Source organism: Ambystoma mexicanum, chromosome 10 (assembly GCF_040938575.1).
Source record: "Ambystoma mexicanum isolate Mex_15411 chromosome 10, UKY_AmexF1_1, whole genome shotgun sequence".
Classification (NCBI taxonomy): domain Eukaryota; kingdom Metazoa; phylum Chordata; class Amphibia; order Caudata; family Ambystomatidae; genus Ambystoma; species Ambystoma mexicanum.
In genome coordinates, this window is record NC_090932.1 from 900,020,012 (window position 1) to 900,045,358 (window position 25,347).

Below are 25,347 nucleotides of genomic sequence, written 5' to 3' on the forward strand. Positions count from 1 at the left end.
GGGTTCCTTTTCAAAGAATATTTTGGCTTTTTCAGCAAAGCAACACTGCTTTTTCCACTTTCTTCCTTTTGTTTATGTGGGAACCCACTGGCAATCTCCTTTAATGTGCCCACTGGTTCCATCCTGCCCAATGTGTGCTTGGCAGGACGGTGCAGCCTTTTTTGTTGTTGCAAAACGCAGTTTTGAGCCATGGCGCTCACAGGAGCCAGCGCAGCCCTTTTGTGGTTGTTTCTGCGCAATAGCAGCTTAATGATGTGGGGCAATGCCGTTGAGTGGGTCAATATATTCCATAGGAGGTACACTATAGACATGAACAGTGCTGGTTATTGGGCCGGCTCTCGCCGGATCGGAGATCTGGCACCAGATGTGTAGCCGGATCTCGAGATCCGGCCAGAGTCAGCCACCGCCAGCCCAGCTGCACTGGAATACTTTAAAAAAATAAATAAATAAAATAAAATATTAAAAAAACACAAGAAAAAAAGTGTCTGTGATGGCAGCATTGCCTTTTACTGCCTGCTTTGGCACTGGTGAGTAATGCACAAAGGGACTTACTGTCGCCTACTGTTCCTGTCAGCATGTCTTATCTGATTGACACACTGGCCTGTCTTCAAACACTTGTGCAAAGGAAGGCGCGTTGAGATAGTAATGTGTCAGTAATGGCCTGCCAGGTCGCCTGAATTGTTTGCGCACAGATCTGCGCCTCCTTAAGACCCAACAGCTCCTCCCACAACTACAAATTAACACCACACGGAGATCAAAGCGCACCCCTTTCTTTCTGCAATTAACTGCTTGTAGGGCTGAGTAAATGAGGCTTGCTTAAGCTTTCAATGTCCAGCTCGGATCTTTCTTTTGTACAAAACAAGGGGTGAGACTTAATGCTCTCTCTGCAGGAAGGAAGGGTTGCAAAGGGAAACCGTTTTGTTGGTCCAGAGATTTAAAATGGTTTGAGAAAGAAAGAGAATGGTGTGTAATTAACAATGCTCGCTACATGTACAACTGAAAGGAATCAGTTGTACATGTAGCGAGCATTGTGCATTACACACCAGTGCCAAAGCCGGCGGTAAAAGGCAATGCAGCCATCGCAGGCGCTTTCCAGCATTGCTGGGTGCAAAGACTATTCTGTTACACTACTTTGCATTTTTCAGGTTCTAAGCTATCCATTTTTTTAGCAACCCGGCCATGGCTATTAAACAATTCTTCATCAGAACAGTTCTAAATCAAATAAATGCCCCAATTCACAGAAGCATTTTATAATGACAAAACCCCTGTGGGAAACGCTCTGTGAATTAGGCCCAAAGATTCATTTGATCGGAGTTCCACTACTAGCCCCGCCCCATCTAGACCACGCACCCTCATCCCCCCCCCACCCTGGCCCTTGGGATCCACCACCACATTTTTTCCATTTCCACCACTGGACATGAAGTGTGTTTTCTCAAACTGAGTGTGCAACGAATGACTGTGCCATTGAAAGGGCATCCTATAGAATGATTGTTCATTCAATGAGGAAGTTTCAAGTTTAAAAGCAAATTGTCTGTTACATAATTTTGTTGACTGGCAGTGACGCAACACAGACCATTTGGTTTAATCTGCAAAGCCCAGTTTCCCTCAGCGTTAAATGCATTTGAAAAGTCTGCAAACAATTTCAGTTTTAAAACAGAGACTGATTTCACCATCTACTGGCTGAAACAAATCATTAGCATGTGAAACGGCACATGATCGTCGCACTAAATGGCGTAGATCCCCTTTGCTCCAGGGCAGGCTGGGCGCACGTTTTCTCTCACTGCCAACGGCCGGATGGCCAGGTGAGAATAATGCTGTCCTGGAACTCAACTCGCCTTTAACTTAAGGGACCGAAGGGCCCGCCCAAGGATCTGCCTGCGCTCTAGCTATTGTCCGGCACGACACATGCAACTCGGTCGAAACCTTAATATGCGTACAGATCGTTCAATGTACAAACTAACACATGACTGCACAGAAATAAATTGCACAGGTTAAAAACTGTTGATATCCAGATGTTTTTCAGCTGTAAAGATTTGAGCAAATTCCATTAAAAAAGCCATGATGTATGTTGAAATTCCACTCAACTTTAAGGGCCTGATTCAAAGAGCCTTTTCCAATGGGCTTGTAGCATCCTAAAATGCCTCTGTGAATCAGGTCCTTTTTGTAGACATAGTGCAGAGATTTAAGCATCTTTTTGAATTTCAAGTTCTCTCGTTGAATTTGAAATGAAGCAATAAGCGAGCATATTCTGCCTGTGTGCCTGTGCCTGTGCCATGTGCTATATTCTATGTTCTTATTCAAGCATGTTACTGTTCACATACAGAATGTTATTAGTTCAGTTGTAGAACTTCAGTTAAGCAAGCAGATAGTGTGAGCAGACACAGTGGGGGGAGGTTTGAGGGGGGTCAGAGTGCAGTTGCTCCTGAACACAATTTATATAAAGGGTTCTTTTGTCACGTATGCATAGACATCAGTTAATCATGCCGCGCTAGCTGTGCACATCTAAGCTCCCCCTTCTGGACTCGTATGCACTTCTGACTGCAGAAGTCTCTGCACTGACTAGATGCGTTTACGTCTGAAGCAAGAAGGCCCATATAGAAGCACATGTTTGCTGAAATTGTTTTTGAATCCTATTGATTTAAACATGCCACTGAAGTGCAAAGGGATCAGCCTGTGCATGCAGGGAGCAGAATCCAGTCTCACAGTTGGCTCCCCCTAGCCCTTTGTAATCGGAATAAAATGTTGGCATTTGTGATTTTGATAATGTGTCCCTATCTTTTCTCACTGCAACATCAGGGAATTGCTTCTTGTTCCGTAAGATGCGGATCTGAGTACCAAGGCTCAACTCTGGGCGGCAACCGCTGCATCGAAGTAGCACATGACGACGTCTGGTAACCCACAGGGTGATTCCGGGACTGTTCAGAGCACTTCCAGTGACTCGATCAGAGCAGGGGTCGGGCTGGTTGCTCCCACTGGCCCAAGAGTCAAAGCACAGACAGATGAAGGTCTTCAGGAGATCTTCAGAGAGATAGGGGTTGACAAGAAAGTGAAGTAAGTGCGGCTGGACATCTTGCAATGAAGTGTTCTGTTATTGACTCCAACTGTGATCTAAAGAATTATAGCAGGGCTCCCCAGATTATCTAGATCTGGGCTGGAGTTGCCCCAAGCCCACCAATGGCAGGGATCTGCCTCATTAAAACCTGGCAGGGGCTGTTCAATACTGGCCAGCCTCTTGCTGATGCATCTGCCCACCAACAAATACCTGGCTTGGATGTGTACTCGGTCCGGATAGATAAGGCCACACTCACAGGCAGCCACTTTCCCAGGAGAAACACCAGTTTCGTGGGCAAAGGGCTTACCATATAATGGAAATCTAGCCACTCCAGGGCAGGAAGATGGTGCCACTACAAGATGGCCAAAGGAAAGGCGAAAAATCTTGTGGCACAGCCATTTTAGTGTCTCTGTTACTCTTAATGGCATTAAGTGGTAAAATGCAAATGTGCATGAGACTATAAAAAAAGAAACACTACAGAAGTGTCCACTGCCACCAGCCTATCATGGACACATCATGCAAGTAACCACAAAAATACCAAAAACCAAGTTAGAGACCCAAAGCGTCTCTAGTACACTTCACATAAGGTGATGTGTGCAGGAAAAATAAACAGAGAACTTTATTATGGTGGACAGAGTTCACCTGCACGGATAGTGAAAGGACTGATCCGTGCCCCCAAAAACAAATGAGCTTACAAAGGTACTCTGAGCAAAAAGGCTTTGCTTAACTCCAAAAGTCATGAAAGATTTAACACAATAGCAAAAAGTAGAGTGTCTCATTGATGTCAATGTAAGGAAATCAGCAAAAAGAAAAATCTTTATTAACACAGGGCACTCGTGTTTCCATTGCTTTTACAACACCCACCTTGAATTTCAACTGTTTCTGAATTACTCACCTACTTTACTGCATACAGTTTTCTGTTTCACAACTGAATAATTTCGAACTGTCTTAAAAAGTAAAAAGGTATGGCTTCTCTCTCGTGAAACACCCGTTGTGAAAGTATATTTTAGAAGCTTTGCAGCAATACTTACAGGACGATTCATGGAATTAATGTGCGCCGAAAATCTCTGCGCAAGCGTGTGAAAGCGTGCGAATCGCAGCTCAAGTGCAAAAATCGCAGGGCAAGCGTGCGAAAGCCGCGCACATCGATTCATCGAAGTCTGTGCGCCTGTAAATACTCGGATGTGCACCAAAATCCTGCGTGGGCCACGCGGGCGCACACCTCATCAAACGGCGTGCGCTACACGCACAGCGAAAGCGCACATAGCACGGCGCACACAACAAAAGTAGGCGTAACACGGGGCTTAACACGCGGAATGGGGAACAACGCGTGAAAATTTGGGCGTTACGGGGAAGTACAGGAGGCAAATGCGCGGAACGCGCGCCTACAACACGCATTCATGGAATCGAAAAGGGGAAACGCGTGTGCCAAAAAAGACGGACGCCAGCAGGAAGCAGGCGTACGCGGACCCGCGCAGCATAAAAGTGCATGCAAACAACAAACAAGCTCAGACGCTACGATGAATATACCGTTCCTCGCAGCAGTGGTCGTGGGACACCGCACGAGGCGGAGGATAGTGAGGGCCAGAATTTGTACACCCAGGACCAGCCTTTTTGGGATGCCAGGTGTATGGGAGGTACAGGTTTCCACCTCATATAATACTCGACCTGGTGAGTGAGTGGGAGGGAGGATGACCTCACATCACCCACCCTGTGCTCCCAAGCACTGAGCCCCTTGGAAAAGGTGCTCAATGTACTGCACTTCTTGGCCACTGGTTCATTTCAGCAGCAAGTGCCATAGTGGGGAGAGGGGTGTCACAGGCCATGCAGTCACGCTGCCTACATAAGGTGTTGGCCATCATGACTGCACGCCCATCAGTCGCAGGCACATATACCTGCCCAGAACACCTGCAGAAAGGCAGGCTGCCGTCCAGGATTTTTATGGGGTGGCACACTTCCCCAAAGTGCTAGGTGCCATTGATTGCACACATGTGGCTCTACGTCCTCCCAGGGCAACTGAGCACATCTATAGAAACCGCAAGCACTGGCATTCCATCAACGTGCAGGTAGTATGTGATGCCAAGGGAATCATCACCTCAGTATATGCCAACTATCCAGGGTCCACCCATGACAGTTTCATTTACAGAATGTCAACCCTAAACCGGGACCTAGAAGCTGGGCGGCATGGCGATACGTGGCTGATTGGTGAGCATAAATGCCTCTGCTCATGCATGCATGTCAGATACTGAGTAATGTCACAACCCCACTAATGATACCCATCATCACCGCCACAGGGGCCAGTACCTACCCTCTGAGCACCCACCTGATGATGCCAATTCGGAACCCCACCACACCACCCGAAGTAAGATACAACACAGCCCATATTGCAACCCGGGGCATAGTGGAGCGCACATTCGGAGTGCTCAAGTCACGCTTTCGCTCCCTTGACCACTATGGTGGGCAGCTGCTATACGCGCCCCCAGTAGTGTGCAGGATCATAGTGGCAGCATGTGTCCTGCACAACGTTGCAACCCACCGGGGCCTGCCGGTGGACATGGTGGTGCCCCCACATCCCCAACCACATGCACGGCTGCTGCGCATGGGAGGGGAAAGGGCACGTGGTGAGGAAGCCCGTACGCAGCTGGTGGCTAATTACTTCACCTGAAATCACACCCCTGTGGAGTACACACAGCCCTGGTACATACCAGCTGACAATCAATGATGATGACATAAGGGACAGTACACTGTCACAACCATACATACCAGCCTGAGATTGGTCACCTGGAAGTGTTACATTGTGTGCATCCCTACCTACCTAAAGACAACCAGTGCTGTGTCACAAAAAGACACACAATTATGCTGCATGAATGACTACCCCCTTGCAAAATACAACATGAAAACAGCGCCATGTCACGCAACCCCTCCCCATCTCCGCTACCCAACACACCATGGCATGTCATGCAATGTGAAAGCAAACAAAGGAATGCACAACACATGACACAAGTGTCACAAAGTGCACTGTCCCAAATGGAAACAGGCCACAGACAATATGCTCCCAGTAATCAATAACAAACAGCACACATTACCAAATACTTACCAGCAACACAATACAGCAACACAGGATGAAACATTGCCAAAATATGACAGTACCAAATCAAAGTAGTGCACGTTTTACAACCTGAATAAGCCAGCACATCCACCCCTTCCAACTGAAGAGTGTTGACGTCAGGCAAATGTGTTAGTGTACTGCATACAACATGAACTGCATCCACAAAGGAGACGGCCTTGTGAAGACATGAAGAAGGTACCTGTGAATGAGGAGGAAGTCAAGGATGCACAAGCACATATCAATACATCATGCAGTGTTCAATACAACAATCATCCCCACTAGGGATGTACACACAGTTTTGACTACGGACTGCTCACACAGCTCATGGGAGCCCAATGTCACTGTGTAAGTCACTGTCACTTGATCACACCCTTTGCAAGCCCATGGAAAGGGAAGCAGGAGGGGTGTTTGTGTCAGGAACCCAAGCATCTAACCCAAACACAGGACAAGCCTGCATGTGCCCAGCTGGAATACAGAGTGGATGCTCACGGGAGCCACACAAGGCAACACACTGTATAAAAAATAAATAAAAAAAATAAAAATGAAATAAAATCTAAAATGGCCATGTGGGGGCCATGGCCACCCAGGAGGTTCGAGGACAGGGTGCACACCAAGACCCACCTGCATGGATGTTGCGAGAAAAATAAAATACCTCGGAGGGCACCACACCGGTTTGGGGCAAGGCGATCTGCACCTTGCTGTGCCGGCACTGCCTGAGGCTGCAGGACTGCATTCCCCCTCTGATCTGCTGGCCCAGGAACAGGATCAGATGTTGTGGAGTGTGACCCTGCATCCGTAACCGCCAAAGGTGGAGTTACCAACACTGACATCCCCATAGAGGGTTCTACCCCTGGTGCAGGTGGGTTGGACAGAACAGAAACACTCACCTGCGACAGCACATAAGTCTCATCCGATTCAGCACCTGAATCAGAGGTCTGGGGAGGTGCAACCAGAGACACCCCTGGACAGTATGGTCTGCAATAAGATTGGGTTTTCACCCACCACCACACCACATCCTCCACTGGTGCCCAGTCGTGCCTGAGATTCCTCCTGGGTATGCACCATCTCCTCAACCTCAACAACAACAAGTGCGTCATCACCTGCAAAAACATGAAAGGCAACAAATGGAAACAGGCATGAGCACCATAGCACACACATAGGCCTGACAAGCCAGATATCCAGTACATGATTTACACATGTCCCACATGACAATAACCCTGGCATGCATGCACCGTCAATGAGTTGGAAGGGGAGGCAAAAAGCAGACACTGAGGACACCAAGATGGAAAAGCAACACATTTGCTACATGCTGGGTTGCACTGGCATCACACATTAGCCTGTGAGTGGCATGTCCAATACACATACATGACATTCCAGCACACAGATGGCATGTAGCCTAGCCATGGTACATTTGACAAGTACAACCATATGTCAGTGAATGAGTACTGTCATCCATCCATGTGAGATGGACATGATGAGATGAGAAATGCTAAATAGTGTGACAAAATATGCATGTGCCACACACTGCAACACATCCAGTGTACAATCGCAGGCAGATGTACACATCAATGGTTGGTCACTTTAACATGACAGGAAACAATTATGTTCCACATTCAAACAGGCCCCAAAAATGAATGTGAGCAGGCCAAAATCAGCCTGAATGATCTAATCATTCACATAACAAGGCAACAAATGTGGGCCAATGTGGGGTGTAATCAATGACAGAAGCATGTTACATATGTGGCATTAGGGCTGAAAAATGTGTTGCAAAAATGGGAGAATTGAAACAATCACCCTGAATGAAGACTGAAAAATTCAGAACAATGTTGTAGCAAGATGACAGTTCAAGGGCAACTGAGGTAATGTGGCGCTAATTGGCTACTGTGGGCAGAAGGGATACTGTCATTCCCAACTCCAAGGCCGGTGAATGTTTTGGAAGAAGCACATGGGTAACCCATACCACTCAGGAGTACACACCCTCATCTGGCACTCAATCAGAACCCGTCAAACAAACAACATACACATAGATTACACACACATGCATGGGCACTCACCGGACAATGCGTTGTAATCTGGTAGGTCTCCCACGCCTTGGATCTGTTCCTCTGACGAAGGTTCCAGCAACAGACTCTTGTTCAGTGAGTTGGTTGTCCTCTGGTGGAGACCCACCGCCAGTCACCAGAGTGGAGGCATGATTTGAGGCCAGCTTGATCTTTGCTCTGCGTTTCAGGTCATTCCACCGCTTGTAGCAATCATCAGCTGTGCGCCTCACAAATCCAAGGGCACTAATGTGGTCCGCGATGGTCTGCCAGTGTGCCCTACGTTGACCAGGTGTGGTCTTGCACCCTGCAGTCACCACCATTTTGCGGCTATGTGCCGACACATAGGCCACAAGTGCATCAAGTTTGGCGTCATTAAAGCTAGGCTTCCTTGACGTGCCGGAGTGTGTAGCTGTGTCTGGGGTCTCAGCCTGTAGTGCCAGACCACCCTTCTTTTTCAAAGGTGGTGCGGATCCTGAGTGGCTTACGCCGCTCTGGTCAGTAGGGGAAGAAGCGCATGTGGACTGGGTACTATAAGTGTGCGAATGCACAATGACCATATGTCTTGGTGCAGGCATTGGCTGCAGGGTGACGTTGGCAGGGCCAAAGTCAGTTTGATGGACCTGGACCGACACTGTCCCGGCTGGGAGACTCAGAGCTGGGGTGGATAGAGCTGCAGCTGCCCCTGCAGCCTCCCCAACCTGCCTACTTGGGGCAGCAGCTGACATTGCTGCCCCAGATCCATGTGGCCTGGTGACAGCAACTTGCACCGCCACACGTGGCTTAGACTTGCTGACCTGGAAGTCAACCTGGGAGTCATCCTGTGCCGGTTCAGGTGCCAAAATGGGCCGGTCCAACAAGGGCTGAGCTGGGATGGTGTCAGCTACGTTTCCGACAACCATGGGGGGGGGGGGGGCATGGGTGTCCCTGATTGGTCCTCCACACACGGGGGTCTAGGGGCACCCTGTAAATCCTGGCCACATCCCTTACCGCGCCCTACACGCCCACATTTTGAGAGGTCGGCCACCTTTGCCGCCCTTACTGCTTGGTCGCCTCCCAACCATGGCACTGATGTTGTTGTGCGTAGGGGAGTTGCAGTAAACAATTGTTCTGGGCAATTGGGGTGAAAGGGGTAGGGTACTAGATGGAATTTGTACCCTAGTGCTCTAGCAAGGCTGTATGTGACCCCTGGGGGAAGATGACGCGTCACGCAATGCACAGGCACCCCAAAAACAAAAGCACACGTGCACGCAACCCCTGGTAGACCACGTGCGTGGAAAAATAAACCCGCACTACGCTGTGGCACCCAGAAACACAAAAATAAGCATACGCGTGTTACACGCAGCCTACAATGACCTCTGAAGGGGTACGCGACACACGGGGGCAACCACAGTTGGAAAATATGTGCGCGACTCACGTCTGCCTTGAAAAAGAATGTGAAAAAGACGCACCGTAGGCAACACCCCCGCCAAAAGAAGAAAAGAACGCAGTCTGAGGAAACAGGGAGTACGAACTGGAAACGTTGTGAAGTAATCGCGTTTGAACCGAAAAGAAGTACAAGATACACCCGCTCGCTCTCTGCAAAAAGCACGTACAAGGAAATAGCGTGATACTCGTACGTTTTAAGCCAGCCCACACGTGAAACGTCACTTATGCGCTTACGCGCTAAGGCCCTTTCCTCCAATAGCACGGTGACGTGCAGTTTTCTCACGTGCGGATTCACTATGCACCCGTGTTGTGGGCAATGCCTGCGCGCCTAACGTCACTGACGCGCTTACGCGCTCAGGACATTTCCTCGAATTACACGCTGATGTGCAATTTTTTCACGTGCCAAATCACTCTGTATCAAGCTGGCCACGCGAATACACAAGGAAGACCACGCTCCTGCCCAAAAGGCCATTTTCCTGCCCCCCAGAGCCCTGAGCATGCTCCCACCTGCCATCTGCTGCTGCCCGACTGCCTGCTGCCCATGTGCCCTGCTATTTGCTGCCTGCACGTCAGCCAGGGGTGCAGTTGCTGTGACCACCCTTGCTGGAACTGAAGACTCCCGACTGGGATACCATCGCTCCACAGCCCAGCCCCAGGACCCAGTTGCCCACCCACACCTGCCTCTGGGGTTGCCATGTCGGGCACAACACCATCTGACACCACTGGCAACCCCCAGCCAGAGAGGCAGAGGGCCACCAGCTTCAGTGCCAGGGAAGTTGGTGTCCTGGTGGAGCAAGTCCTGGGGCAGTATGATGTCCTCTTTGGAAGTTCACGCGCTGATAATGAAGGACGGACCAGGATCTGGATGGACATCGTGACTGCCATCAACAAGGAGGGGGTGGCAGTCCGCGACATCAAACATGTCCAGAAGCGCTGGGAGGACTTCAGGTCCAGGACCCCTCGACAAGGCCCAGCACCTCTTGAAGGCAGCGGATGCCAAGGGGCGCCGGGGCCACCTGTCGGAACCCCAAATGAGGGTCCTGGAATGCACACGCCCAGCGCTTCACGTCCAGGTCCTTGAGTGGCAGACCCGTCTGGAGTCGAGCAGTAAGTGTACATGCATACTGATTGGACGCTGTGCGTGTTGTGGTGTGCCAGTAGTGTGCAGGTTGCACATGTGTTTTTGTAGGGCCATGTATGGATGTGTATGTACAGGGGCGTGAGGCTGACGCATGTGAGTCCTCTCATGTGTGAGACACATGGATGGTGTATGTGTAGGTAAGCATGCAGGCCAAATGCAAGTGTGGGAGCACACATTTGAATTACTGTGTATGTACGTTGGCATGGTTGTGGTGTCACACATGGATGGTGGTTCCAGCTGCATGTATCTGCACTGTGTACATGTGCATGTGTGTGTATTTGATAAGTGTGCAACTGTGATACAACATGGATGCATGTGACACTGACATGTAGAAGGCTGAATGGCAGATGTGACACGGAAGGCGATCTCTTTACTGCGACAGTTGGTGGAGATGTACACATGCATGTAAGTGTGGTGGCCTGTGTGCATGTGTTGTGCACTCCCCATGTTTCATGTGACATCAGGCTCACCTTCGGCTGCTCGTGCTGTTTGTGTATGGATGGTGCTGCCTGGTGGAATAATGCTGTTGAATTGCTCGTGTGTGAGTACAAAATGACATGTGTGTTGGGGAGTGTGATGCCATGTCTGAAGTTTGACACTGACACTCATGTGCAACTGTCATGTGTGTATCAGTCCATTGTCCAGTGCCCTGATGCCTGTGTTCTGCGGGTGCTGTGGAGCAGAGTTGCAGGGATCGCACCACCAGCCGGAGATGCAAGGCCCGGCTCCCCTCCCAGGTTGCCATCTTGTCGGGGGAGTGAGGAGTCTGGTGCCGCGTCCCAGGCTGCAGCTGCCGAGGGTAGGTCCAAGAGGCGGAGGAGGACTCCTCGGCAGCAGAAGGGGCAGCTGAGACCCCACAGGGTCCGACGGAGGAAGATGGCACAGAGTCATCCAGGTTGGTGGGGGGTTTGGTGGAGGAGGAGGCTGTGGCAGGGACACACACGGGGTCTGGAGGAGGGGTTTCCACTGGTGCTAGTGGTGCAGTGCAGGGGCAGGGACAGGAGGCTGCACAGGCCACTGCGGAGGTGCCTGTGTGTAATCCTGTCCCAGATCCTGTGACTGCATCATCCCGCACCAGCAGGGATGCCTACGTCCAGACCCGTTTTCAGGGAGGGGATCTGCTTACAGCAACTGGCCTTCCTCTCCCTGCGGATGTGGCTATCCAGGACCGGGTTGAGCCTGTCCTGAGTGGGATGGCGTTGCATCAACGGGGCATACAAGGTGACCTGCAGTGTTTTCATGAAGACACTGCACATCATCTCAAATGCCTCATTGACCTCGTTGACCTACTGGGACTGGTCACCAGGGCTGGATTCCTCCGTTTGCTGGACCTTGTTCCGACCCCCTCCTCACCTGAACACCCTACGCGCCAGTCGTCCTCCATGCCATCTTCCCATCCATGCATCACCTGGGTACCCTGTGGAGCTGCCTCTGACCCAGCGGCCAGGCTGGTGGGGGACACATCCCTGCCACAGTCGGGAGCCGGATGTCCAGCAGGGGTGGTCACCACGACAACTGCACCCCAGCCAGAGGAGGACGTGCAGGGAGCAAGAGCAGGGGCACAGGCACAGCAGCAGCAGCAACAAGGTGGGAGCCATGATGGCTCAGGGCCATCGACATTGGAGGGGCAGGCATCGACCAGAGGGCAGGAGGACCCAGGATTACAAGTGTCTTCCGTGTGGCAGCGGTTGGGCCACGCCATAGATGCGGAGCGGCAGCGGGAGGAAGAGGCACGGCTCACAATGGTCAGGGCGGAGAACTCCATGCTGAGGGCACTGAGGGGGGCCGAGTGCCTCGAGGCAATTCGCAGGGAGTTGGAGGTCAACATGTCATCGTCCCTGCGAACCCTCAGGGCCATGGAAGAGAACCGCCTCCAGGATATTGAGCGGGAGTTCGATGATGAACTGGCCCGGGACATCAATAAGTGAGCCGTCAGACTAGCCCGCTGCCATTGTAAATAGTTTAGTGTTAGGTTTCATTTTCATTTTCCTTTGATTTGGGGTGATTGGACTATGCCCCACACATTTGTATATAGTTTTTTTCTTAGGTAGTTTCTTAGGTAGGTTTCATTTCTTTTGTTGGGCTCATGGACCCTTGACAATAGATTGTACATAGTTGACAATGGATTTATTTGAACTTTTTATTTGGATTTGAACATGGATTAATGGATTTTTCTTTTTATGTTTCCTTTGGATTTTCTTTGGTGGAGGGAGAGTTTGGACTATTTTTCTTTTGGATTTCTTTGGATTGGTTATACTTTTCATTTACTCATCTTTTGGACATGCTTTTCATTTCATGTATGCTATTTCTTTATGCTTTCATGTCATTGCTTTATTTTTGTCCACAATACATTTTGATATTTTACTTCCATGTGTGTGATTCGCTCATTGGGTTCATGCATGTGAAAATGTGGGTTTACGCAATCAATGCCAACCAGTGTGTGTGTGTGACGGACATGTGTTGATGTACATAGTTGACTTTTGGTTTGTGTCTTGAGATAGGCATGTCAGTGTGGGGTGGATTGGGAAATCATTGCGTCTCAAGACTGGGGTGGCGTGCTGTGGTATTTTGGTGTAGAAGTGGGCCATGACTGCATCTATATGTCATGTAGGGGGAGGACATGAGTGGGGGCCTGCTGGCAGGTGCCCCTCACTGCTGGGGGGTAGGGGTGCAGGGGGACATGAGTGGGACATCAATGAGGGCCTGCTTGCAGGTGCCCCTCACTTCTGGGGGGTGGGGGTGCAGAGGGACATGAATGGGGCCTGCTGGCAGGTGCCCCTCACTGCTGGAGGGTGGGGGTACAGGGGGACATGAGTGGGACATGAATGGGGGCCTGCTGGCAGGTGCGCCTCACTGCTGGGGTGTGGGGGTGCAGGGGGACATGAGTGGGGGCCGGCTGGCAGGTGCCCCTCACTAATGCGGGGTGGGAGTGCAGGGGGACATGAGTGGGACATGAATGGGGGCCTGCTGGCAGGTGCCCCTCACTGCTGGGGGTGGGGGTGCAGGGGGACATGAGTGGAGCCTGCTGGCAGGTACCCCTCACTGCTGGGGGGTGGGGGTGCAGGGGGACATGAGTGGGACATGAATGGGGCCCTGCTGGCAGGTGCCCCTCACTGCTGGGGGTGGGGTGCAGGGGGACATGAGTTGGTGATCACTAGTGCAAGGTGGCATGTGGCATGGCTGGGGGGGCATGCCCATGGTGGATGGGCTGCCTGCGGGACATGACCAGGGGTGCAGGGTAGTTCCCTGTGGTGTGGGCTGCCTGCAGGGCCCGTGGAGGGGGTAGAGAGCACACCTGGGAGGACCCACACTGCCAATTAACGTGTGGGACGCCCCGCGCACCCCACTGGATACACGTACCCCGCTCTGACAGCAAAATTGCGTGAGAAACTTCCCGCGCACCCCCGAAATACACATACCCTGCCCGCACAGGGCCAATCGTGTGTGAAACATCCCGTGGACCCCCGAAATCCACGTACCCCACTCGCACAGGGCCTACCGCCTGTGAAACTCCCCGCGTACCCCCCAAATACACATAGCCTGCTCGCACAGGCCCAATCGCGTGTGAAACTCCCCGCGAACCCCAGTAATACACGTACCCCGCTCGCACAGGGCCAATCGCATGTGAAACTTCCTGCGCACCCCCGAAATCCACGTACCACGCTCGCACAGGGCCTACCGCGTGTGAAACTCCTCACGTACCTCCCCAAATACACATAGCCTGCTCGCACAGGTCCAATTGCGTGTGAAACTCCCTGCGAACCCCAGTAATAGTAATACACGTACCCCGCTCGCACAGGCCCTACCGCGTGTGAAACTCCCCGCGAACCCCAGTAATATATGTAACCTGCTCGCACAGGCCCTACCGATAATTCCAGCACACCCCAGGAATACACGTTCCCCGCTCGGCGTTTGCTGTGTAGCGGCCCTGTAAGCTGGTCCAGGGTTAGCGCAGCCCTTTGCGCTGGATTGGGGATTTTGATGGCTTTTCCTTGCGCGAGGGGCGTTCTTGTGGGCGTAACTGGCACTGCGGGATGTTCTCTGCGCCAGGGTTCTTTTTGCCTTGGGAATTCCATGAATATGCGGTGCGCCAGAATACTGTTTAGCGCACACGGCTGGCGCATGCTGGCGCACAATCCCTCTCTGCGTTGCTCGCGTGCGCTGCCTCTGCGCTGAAATTATGAATTACCCCCTTAATTGTTATTTTCATAGCTTTGAGTGTGGTAAGGCCCAATTAATTTATTTGCATACTTCCTGTCTAATTTGATTTGAGTATCTCTCAAAGTAGTATTACACCACCACAACAACTCCATAATTCTGAGCCTATCTGCTGCAATGAGTTTGGCTAGATCCAAGTGTATGTTCCCTTTTCACTATAATATGGTGGCCACTCAGAACCCTCCCTGAGGGCTAGTTCTGAGCATCCACCTCAACATTGATTGGACGGTCTTTACTGGCCCAGCCTGTGGTACCCTGCTCGCTCATCTAGCCCGGCGACACGGTAATGTTTACGTTTAAAACATAGAATGAATCAGAGCTTCTCACAATGACTCCCAAAACACATGACGTGGGGCAAAAAGTTTTATGAAGCCTTTGCACTGAATTTCATGACTTTTGCTCCTTGGCCAATGAGGGTGAGAGCATTTAAGGGAATGCAGCATGGTTTCTGTGCAGGTAAAGTGCTCTGCTAACATACTGCGGATTTCCAGACTAATGAAGGGCAACAGTCAACAGCATTTGAATCTATGAACAATTCAATGCTGGTGAAATACATAAATACTGAATATTTACTTAAAGTCGGTCTAGTCCAGCCCAATTTATGGTCCTCCCCCCCGACCACTAGTCAGTTTAATGTATTAACTACTACATCAGTCTCAGGAGGATAGCTCAGCAGCAACATGCTCGCCTTGGAAGCAAGGCGACATGGAGCAACACAGGTTCGATCCCCAGGTCCGCGCTTACAACCTCTGGGTATTAAGCATGTTATAAATAACCAATCATATCATATCAGGGGTGTGCAACCGCAGCTCTCCAGATGTTTTGGACAACCATTTCCATGAGTTCTCTCATTTGTCTATGTTGATTAGGACTGATGAGTTGTAGTCCAAAACATCTGGAGAACCAAAGGTTGCAGACCCCTGTATTACATCATGACTGTGTGAAGGTTTGAAACTCAGCCACGGGAATGATCCAGGCATCAAGTTGCTCTTTGAACAGCGCACCTTGACAAAGCATTTTTCATTTTCAATAAATACAAATAGACAGAAGTGTCAACACAACTGAACAAACAGCACATTCAACTGAATAATACACAAGTGAGGAAAGGATGTTATCTTACGAGACTTGGACTCAATCCATCAACAAAGTCTTCCGTGACCCCTTCAGGAACTAGACGACCGCTGATCTCCTGATATTTAATGCCGTTTATGGAGCACTCTCGAAACTGCATCTCATTTTCTGTCAAAGTACCAGTTTTATCTGTAAATACATATTCCACCTGCACAGGCATGAAAAAGAAATGTATACAAAATTAACTTCTTTGTGAGGAACTCCTTAAAGAGAAGGCATCTAGTATGTTCAGGTTTAACCATAAGGCATGTTTTTCCAAAGCAGGGTTATATGAAGAGTTATAGATATTTAAAGCTAACAGATTTCCATAATTTGGAAAACTTCTCAATGATCTCGGACAGAAAAGCGCACATCGATCCTTATTCAACTTGTTGCATACAAAGAAGAAAATCTTGCAGAACTCAACTTGACTATTAAAATACTCAAATTGGCCCATACCAAGATCTGCAAAGGGGTACAAATTTGAAGTTACATGCTACTAGCCAGGCACAAATTCTCCATATGCAGAGAGCACAGCATTTCCTAATCACCATTGGCTATGAAGTGTACATTTTAAGCACTGCGCATACGCAATAGGCTGCATTAAGTTTCAATGGACGGTGCAAATAAATATTAAGCAGCCACCCTAATACTTATTATGTGCCTTTGTTAAGCACCTTAGTTAAGTACACAGGGAAACGTCAACCATCATCAGGGCACAGTAACCCTACAGTCAGTTTGTTTGTTTATTCATTTGTTAGGCGCACCAGACTCGTGAGTAAAAGGGCGCAACAATATGGAAATGCAAAGCTTACAAAGGTTACGAATATACACAGGATACAGTATTTACATAGTAACGAGAAATACAATATTTACATGAATACAAGATATACAAAATGTACAGAATAGAGGCGAAGACAGGGAATAGCCAATGTGGTTACAGAGATAGACACTGTGCAAAGGATATCTATGCCAAAAATGGGGCCCTTCATGTAACACTTAGGCTCCCGGGTTGGTTACATTACACAAGGTCTTCAGAGTTAACGCAGTAGTGCACTATTAATGCAAGATGGACAGGTCTCTTTGGATGTGGGCAGGTCCCCAGTGGGTAATGGGAGACTAGGGGTCAGTAGTGATGATGTGTTTTATTACCTTTTTCCTGAAATGTAGGTAGGGTTGGTCTGCTCCAAGATCCTGAGGCAGTGAATTCCAGAGTTTAGCTGCCTTGACAGTAAAACTATTGCCCCCGATAGTGGTGAGCTTATATTTGGGTATGGTCAGACAGTTAACATTCCCAGTTCTCGTAGGTCTGAGAGAGGTTCTTCTCTGGAGTTTATCTATAAGGTAGCTGGGGGCTACGTTATAAAGGGCTTTGTAGGTCAAGGAGAGTGTGTTTAGTTGTATTTTGTTAGATGTGGATAACCATTTATGTTGGCGTCTCAAGGAGGAGATGTGAGTTTTCTTGTTTATGCCTAGGGCCGCTCTTAGGGCGTTATTCTGAAGTGTTTGGAGCTTTTTGATGGTAGATTTATTGGCACCGCTGTATAAGGCATTACAGTAGTAAATTCTGGAGAGTATTAGAGCCCTCGCCAGGATCAGGCAACTATTGTCAGAGAGGAACGGCTTACCACCTCTGAGTAGCTTACAGGTGTAAGCCGTGGCAGAGGTGAGGGATTCGACCTGTTTATCAAAGGACAGCGTGGATTCCAAGTACAATCCAAGGGTTTTTACTTCCTTGGAGACTTTAATGGTGTTCCCGTCAATATTAAATGAGGAGAATTCTTGGCCTAGTTTTTTAATATTAGCCTGCAAGCCCAGAATTATAAGTTCAGTCTTATCATCGTTCAAGCACAGGCCATGAGTGGCCATCCATGCTTGGATGATGAGGTAAGGAACAAGTTACTTACCTGTAACTGTTGTTCTCCAGCATGGGTCTGGCATGGATTCACATGCTCATGAATATTCCCCGTCGTCAGGCTGGGAATCCTGGGTAAAGAAAAAACCAGTATCAGTTTCGTTTCTGATCTGTCTTTCGTAGTAATAACCAATCACTGGTCTCTGCGTCATACTGACCACAGCCAATGACTGCCCTCTACCTAAGCACCGCCTCTGGCAGCCATCTTCAGATTTGGAAGCACGTGAAGTGGCAGTATGACCAAGTGAAGAGCCGCAGAGGGGTAGGCGGGAGGGTTCGCATGTGAATCCATGCCAGACCCATGCTGGAGAACAACAGTTACAGGTAAGTAACTTGTTCCTTCTCCAGCATGGGGTCTGGCATGGATTCACATGCTCATGAATAAAGAATACATAGCAGTACACACATGCACAACCACGGGAGGTGGCAAAGGCTCAACATTAAGCATTACATCAAACTCAACATTAAGCATCTTACCTCCTCACCAGGCTCACCTTAGGCGAACAGGTTGCGCAGCACTGCTTGGCCGACCCTGGACTCCTCCCTGGAATCCCGATCGACGCAGTAGAATTTCGTGAAGGTGTGCGTCGACCTCCACGTAGCAGCCCTGCATATGTCCAGCAGGGGCACACCAGAAAGGAACGCCGTGGTGGCTGCGATCGCTCTGGTGGAATGGGCTCTCGGACGGCCAGGCAGCGGTCGGTTTGCCAACCGATGACAGTACATGATACAGCCGGAGAGCCATCTGGAAATGGAAGCCTTCGAGAGAGCCTTCCCCTGATTGACAGGTCCAAAGTTCACAAAGAGTTGTGACGTCTTCCGAAAACACTTCGTGCGGTCCGCGTAGAACTTCAGCGCTCTAGCCACATCCAGCGAGTGCAAAGTCCTCTCAGCCGGCGACGAAGGCGACGGGAAGAATACAGGCAACACCAAGGGTTCGTTGAGGTGGAAGTCAGACGGTACCTTGGGCATGAAGGAGGGGTTCGTCCTGAGCACTACCCTCGTGTCGTGAAAAGTCAAGTACGGGGCCTTGCAGGAAAGGGCCTGGATCTCTCCCACCCGTCGTGCGGAGGTGATGGCCACAAGAAACGCTGTTTTCCACGACAGAAACTTCAACGGGGCCGAGTGCAGAGGCTCGAACGGAGGTCCCATGAGCTTGGTCAGCACCACGTTGAGCTCCCACGCCGGGGCCGGAGCCTTCACCGGCGGGAACGATCTGAACAGTCCCTTCATGAACTCTTTCACCAGACGATGAGACCACAAGGACGTCCGCCCCGTGGTTCTGGTGTATCGGGAGATCGCAGCAAGATGAATCTTGATGGACGCGTGTGCCAGTCCAGCTTTGGCCAGCGTCAGCAGGTACGGCAGTACTTGGGGAGCCGTAATCCGTAGAGGGTTAATCTTCTGTGCGTGGCACCAGACAGAGAACCTCCTCCATTTGTGTCCGTAGCATTTAAGAGTCGAGGACGCCCTGGCCTTTGCAAGAACCTCTCTGCAGTCGGCCGGTATGTCGTATCCTCCAAGCTCTAGCGCTGCAGGAGCCAGGCCTGCAAGTTCAGCGATTTCGGGTCGTGGTGGAGGATGGCGCCTCCTTCCCTGGAGAGCAGATCCGCGTCCACCGGCAGCTTGATTGGCCTCGGCCACGCAGGTGCGACGAGGATCATCCTGCACCGTGACCTCTTGAGCTGGTTGACGAGCCGGATTAGCAGTGGCAAAGGAGGGAACGCGTAGAGGAACAGGCCCTCCCAGGGGAACGAGAAAGCATCGCCCATGCTCCTCCTCCTCCTGCTGGCGAACCTCCGGCACTTGGAGTTCGTCGCCGTCGCGAACAGGTCGATCTGGGGTGTGCCCCACCGTCGGAAGAGGCGATCCACTAGATCCTGCCGTAGTTCCCACTCGTGGCACGAGCGCAGCTCCCTGCTGAGTGAGTCGGCGATGGTGTTTTTTATCCCTGCCAGATGAAACGGCACCAGAAACATCCCTTGGGCGACTGCCCAATGCCACAGGTCCTGCGCCTCCTTGGACAGTGCTGGGGACCTGGTTCCGCCCTGTTTCCTGATGTAAAACATGGTGGTGGTGTTGTCGGTGAAGATCCTCACCACCTTGCCCTTGAGGGACGGAAGGAAGGACCTGAGGGCCCAAAACACTGCACGGAGCTCCAGGACGTTGATATGTAGGGATTTCTCCGTCGGGAGCCAAAGGCCTCTTGCGTGCAGATTTTCGGTGTGCGCTCCCCACCCTTCCAGGGAGGCATCCGTGGTCACTGTCTCCTGGTGGGCTGGGGTCTGGAAGTCCATGCCCGCCGTCAGATGCGCGCGGGTGCCCCACCACCGGATCGCTCGTCGGAAACTCTCGTCGAGTGTGATCCTTTCCTCGAAGCTGCCCGTCGTTTGGATCCAGCGCGCGTCCAGGAACTCCTGCACATGGGAATGAGGTAGATGCAGGAAGACATCATTCCGAGGAGGGACTTGATGGACCTCACCTTGGCCGCGTCGGCCACCAACATCCGCTGCACCTTGCCCAGGATGGTCCTGGTCCTCTCCTCCGACGGGGAGGCCAGAAGGGACACTGTGTCGAGCCTCGCTCCCAGAAATAGAGCGTCTTGCGCGGGCACCAGGTGGGATTAGGCGTAGTTCACGGAGAATCCCAGGTCCGTGAGAAGTTGGACGGTCCTTGCCGTGTGAACCACGGAGAGCTCCCTTGTCTTGGCTCGGATGAGCCAGTCGTCCAGGTAGGGGTAGACGTGGATCCCTTCGCGGCGCAGCTGAGCCGCCACCGGTGCGAGGCACTTGATGAACACCCTGGGTGCCGACCGTAGACCGAAGGGAAGGGCTTTGAACTGGTAATGACGCCCTTGGACCACAAACCTGAGGAATTTTCGGTGCCCCTTCAAGATGGGAATGTGGAAGTAGGCATCCTCCAAATCCAACGACGACAGGAAGTCTCCTTCCTCCAGCTGACCCAGGACGTGCTGGAGGGTGACCATCCGGAACTTTTGCGCCTTGATGAACTTGTTCAGACGTCGCAGGTCCAGGATGGGGCGCCATCCCCCCGTCTTCTTCTTCACGAGGAAGTATCTTGAGTAGACTCCGGAGCCCCGAAGCCTCTTTGGGACGAGTTCGATGGCGCCCTTCTTGAGCGTCGCCTTCACCTCCAGGAGAAGTTGAGGGACGTGAAGTTCTTTCCTGGCCACAGGGGGGACGCGCGGACACTTTCTCTGAAACTCGAGCGTGTGGCCCTGGGCCAAGGCGTCCAGCACCCAACGGTCGGTGGAGATGGACTCCCACACGCTGACGAAGCTCGCCAGCCGGCCTCCCACCGGGGTGCTTCGGTGGGGGCCTGACCCCACGGTCGGTTCAATCCTGCTTCGACGAGGCCTTGCCGCCTTGTCCTTGGCGACGACGGCGGGGTCCGCCAGATTTGCCTCGTCCTCTGTAGGCCTCCTGAGATGACGAGCGGGCCGCTTGACGGTAGGAGGAGAAACCGCCGCCGGAACCTTTGGAGGCGCCCTTGCCTCCGCTGCTCCGAAAGGGCGTCCGTCGTTGTTGTAGAACTCCAAGGGCCCGGGCCGTCTCGGTGTCCGCTTTAATGGCCTGAAGGGAATCGTCCACTGTTTTCCCAAACAGGTTGTTCCCATCGAAGGGCATGTCCAGGACTCTGGTCTGAACGTCTTGACGGAAGTCCGTAGCCTTGAGCCATCCACGCCGCCGTTGCCCAACTGGCGGAACCCGGTGTCGGCGATGTCCGTCGCAACGGAAATGGCGTGGTCCAAAGCCACCTCACCTTCCTGCAGGATCTCCAGGGCCTCTGCCCTCTTGTCGTCCGGCAAAAAGTCCAGCAGGGGAGCCAGTTTGTACCAGAGCTCCCTGTCGTATCGGGCCACGATAGCCAAGGCGTTGGCAGCTTTAATCGTCGTCGCTGCAGACGAGATGACTCTGCGTCCCATCGCGTCCAATTTCTTTCCCTCGCCGTCCGGTGGGGAAGTCGAAGTGGAGGCCGCACCCCCCCCCCCCCGCTTTTTTCCTGGCCGCCGCGGAGACGACGGAGTCCGGGGTAGGCTGCGCCCGGAGGCACAGGGGGGGCGTGTCCGGGACCCGGTACTTTTTCTCGTACCGGTCTCTTCTAGCTGGCGTCGTGGATGGGTTCTTGAGGAGGGTGAGGCCCTCATCCCAAATGTCGTCCAATAGAGGCACCGCGAGGACCGTCTTCCTCTTGGCCTCGCGCCGCTGATAAAGGAAACCTTCCTTCTTCTTCTCCTCAGGGAAGAGTTGGAAAAGCTCGGATGCCCTGGCGATCATGGAGTGGAACGATCCAATCTCGTCGGGCGGAGAAGCCCTGGTGGGAGGCGACGACGGTAAATCCTCGTCGTATACCTCGTCGTCCGTACCCGTCGCTGCCGTGTCAGTCCCCGTATCATCCCCTCGGGTGGACGGGGAGGAGGGCTGGAAGGGGCGCGACGGCTGAAAAGGAGGAGGAGGGTGGATCCTTCTTTTCTTGGCAGGGGGAACTCCAGAAGGTCCCGGTTCTGGGTCCCCCGACGGGAGAGGTTCCGTCGGCAACGGTAGTCTCGTCCTTATCTCTGAGCATAAGGACTGTATAGCCAACAAAATGGCCGCCGAGCTGTCCCGTGGCGCTGGCAGAGGGGAATCCGACGGGCGATCAGGGGCCCCGTCGGTACCCTCGACGATGTCGTCGTCACCTGCGTCGGGATCCATCCCGATGGGCCGGTCTTTTTCCACGCCGAGGCCGTGGCTTAAGACTTCGACCAGCTCCTCCTCCGAGGTTGAGGCCGAATCTATGACGACGCCCTGCCCCCCCTTTTTCTTCCCCACGGGGGATTTCACCGGGGTCCCATCAATGGGCACAAAAGAGGACTCCCTCCGCGGTGGCAGGGAGACTCTGAGCCCCGAGGTCGCCACCACTGGCGTAGCCTCCACAGGCTGAGCCAGGGCCGCCGCGACAGACTCGATAGAGGGCTTGGCCGGATGGATTAAGGCCTTCACCACCTTAGGTGCGCTCACCGCCTTATCCTTGAGGGGGGGGGGCAGTGCCTCGCTCCCCCTCCGCCTTCGAGCTCGACCGGGGCCTCTCCAGGAGCCTCGCCGGGTGCTCGGCCTTCCTCTTACCCGACCCAGAGCGTTGGCTCGTGGTTGATGGTGCCGGGGAGGGTGCGCCCAGCCTGGCGCCCGTAGAGCCCGACCGTTCGGCGCTCCCGGTGCCAGCGGACTCGCGGTGCTTGGCCTTATGTTGGACCCCCGTCGCCGGGGCGTCCTCAAAGGTCTTAGAAGACCGCTCGGATTTCTTCCTCTTCTTCTCGCCGGACGGGCTCTTCCCTTCCAGCCAGTTGGCGAGACGTTGATGGCGGTCCTTCATGGTCCGCTCCGACATGTTGCCGCAAAACGCACAGTCCTTCTCCACGTGCGTCTTGTCCTCATGCAAGCAGTAGAGACAAAAGGAGTGTTCGTCCTCCTTAAAGACGTTCTGGAGCTGGCATCCAGGGCAGATCCTGAACAGCTTTCCGGGCGTCGAGCTTCCCTTCTCCTGGGCCATGTCCGGGCCTGAGAAACTTCTGGAGTCCTCCAAAAGCGTAGCTCGACGAATCTTCACCCTTGAGGGGCGCAGACGAATCCGACACGGGTCCCCGTTGATCGGATGGAGAGTCGGTGGAGCTTGAGGCTCTTTTGACCGAAAAAACGAAGTTTTTTGAGAAAAAACGTGAAAAAATAGCACTAACGCTCGAGAGCAATAGCACGAGGATCCCAACACATGAACGTGCGGTAAAAATCTGAAGATGGCTGCCAGAGGCGGTGCTTAGGTAGAGGGCAGTCATTGGCTGTGGTCAGTATGACGCAGAGACCAGTGAATGGTTATTACTACGAAAGACAGATCAGAAACGAAACTGATACTGGTTTTTTCTTTACCGAGGATTCCCAGCCTGACGACGGGGAATATTCATGAGCATGTGAATCCATGCCAGACCCCATGCTGGAGAAACTTTGTTCACTAAGCCCTTGTTCGCGCTGTAATCCCCAGAAAGTGGGAGGAGAATCTGGGTATCATCTGCATAATTAGTGTAGGTGATAACCAGCTGGTCCAGATCGTCAAACAGTGGCTTAGTGAAGATATTGTAGAGGGTAGGCGAGACGCAAGACCCTTGGGGGACACCGCATAGGATAGGTGTTGGGTCGGCGGCTGCTGAGGGGGAAAAGACTCTCATGGTCCTCTCACTCAGGAAGGACTCAATCCATTTGATGGCACCCGTGGAGAAGTGGGCTGCAGAGTCGAGATGCTGGCATAAGACCTTGTGATTGACCAGATCAAATGCAGCAGAAAGATCAAGTAGGAGCAGGAGTACTGTCTTACCTTTGTCTCTCTGCTCGTCTATTTGGGACTTTAGGTCTATTAAGGCTGTCTCTGTTCCGTGTAGTGGACGGAAACTAGACTGTCTGTTGCCTAAAATTTTGTGCAATTCAGGATGTTTTTGAATTTGGATCTATGCAGCTTTACCCAATATTTTCTGTAGAAATGGGACCGTGGTGATGGGCCGGTAGTTAGTGGGAATAAGCGTATCTAATGTCTGTTTCTTAAGGAGGGGTTGCACCCAGGATTGTTCGAGGTTAGCAGGTATGGTGCATGTGGCAAATGAGGCATTTATCAGTTTAGTGATGAATGGGGAGAGGTCTCTGGCAGCATCTTTTATTAGTTGTGCTGGGCAAATATTGCCTTTGCAGTTTGAGGGCTTCAGTGATAGGATATTTTTTTTCTACCTCCAGGATAGACATTTTAGAGAAATGGAAGATAGTATTGTGTGCCGATGGTGAAATGTTAGGCAGGAGGGTGTTAGGCGAGTGCTGTAGGTTCAGTGCTTCTTTTTTTTTGTTAAATTTTATTCTGGAGTGTATTAATTTTATTAGCTAAGGCATGTTGGATGTCTGTACACCAGGATTTGTCCTTGGGCAGACATCAGGTATAGCAATTGGGGACTTAAGTTCTTTGAGTATAGAAAATAGTTCTTTCATACTCGAGTTAGAGTTAGCAATACGCTCGTCGTAGGAATTACGTTTAGCTCAGCAAATTTCCTTCTTTTAGTGTGAGGAAAGTGAGGTTAATTTAGCTTTATTCTCATTAGAAGGGCAAAGTCTCCAATTGGTTTCACTTTTATTCTTTAAGGTGCAAAGGTCTTTAAGTTGTGGAGTGAACCATTTATTTAAATGGGCTATTGATTTGCTAGGTCTGAGTTTGACTGGGGCGATTTTATCCAGTGTGGTGAGCATGATGTTGTTAAATTCCTGAATTAGGATGCTAGGGTCAAGATTTTCTGGCAGTGCGTTGATG

At 51.6% G+C, this 25,347-nt stretch overlaps 1 protein-coding gene across 7 annotated transcripts in view; it reads right to left on the reverse strand.

Moving 5' to 3' along the window:
* The window catches only part of ATP11B (ATPase phospholipid transporting 11B (putative)), a 1,683,501-nt gene that overhangs the window by 1,280,224 nt on the left and 377,930 nt on the right, over nt 1–25,347 (reverse strand). For all 7 annotated transcript variants that reach the window (XM_069618659.1, XM_069618656.1, XM_069618658.1 and 4 more), the window contains one exon: nt 16,108–16,266. In XM_069618659.1, coding sequence (XP_069474760.1) covers nt 16,108–16,266 — 159 coding nt within the window. The remainder of the gene's footprint in view (nt 1–16,107; nt 16,267–25,347) is intronic.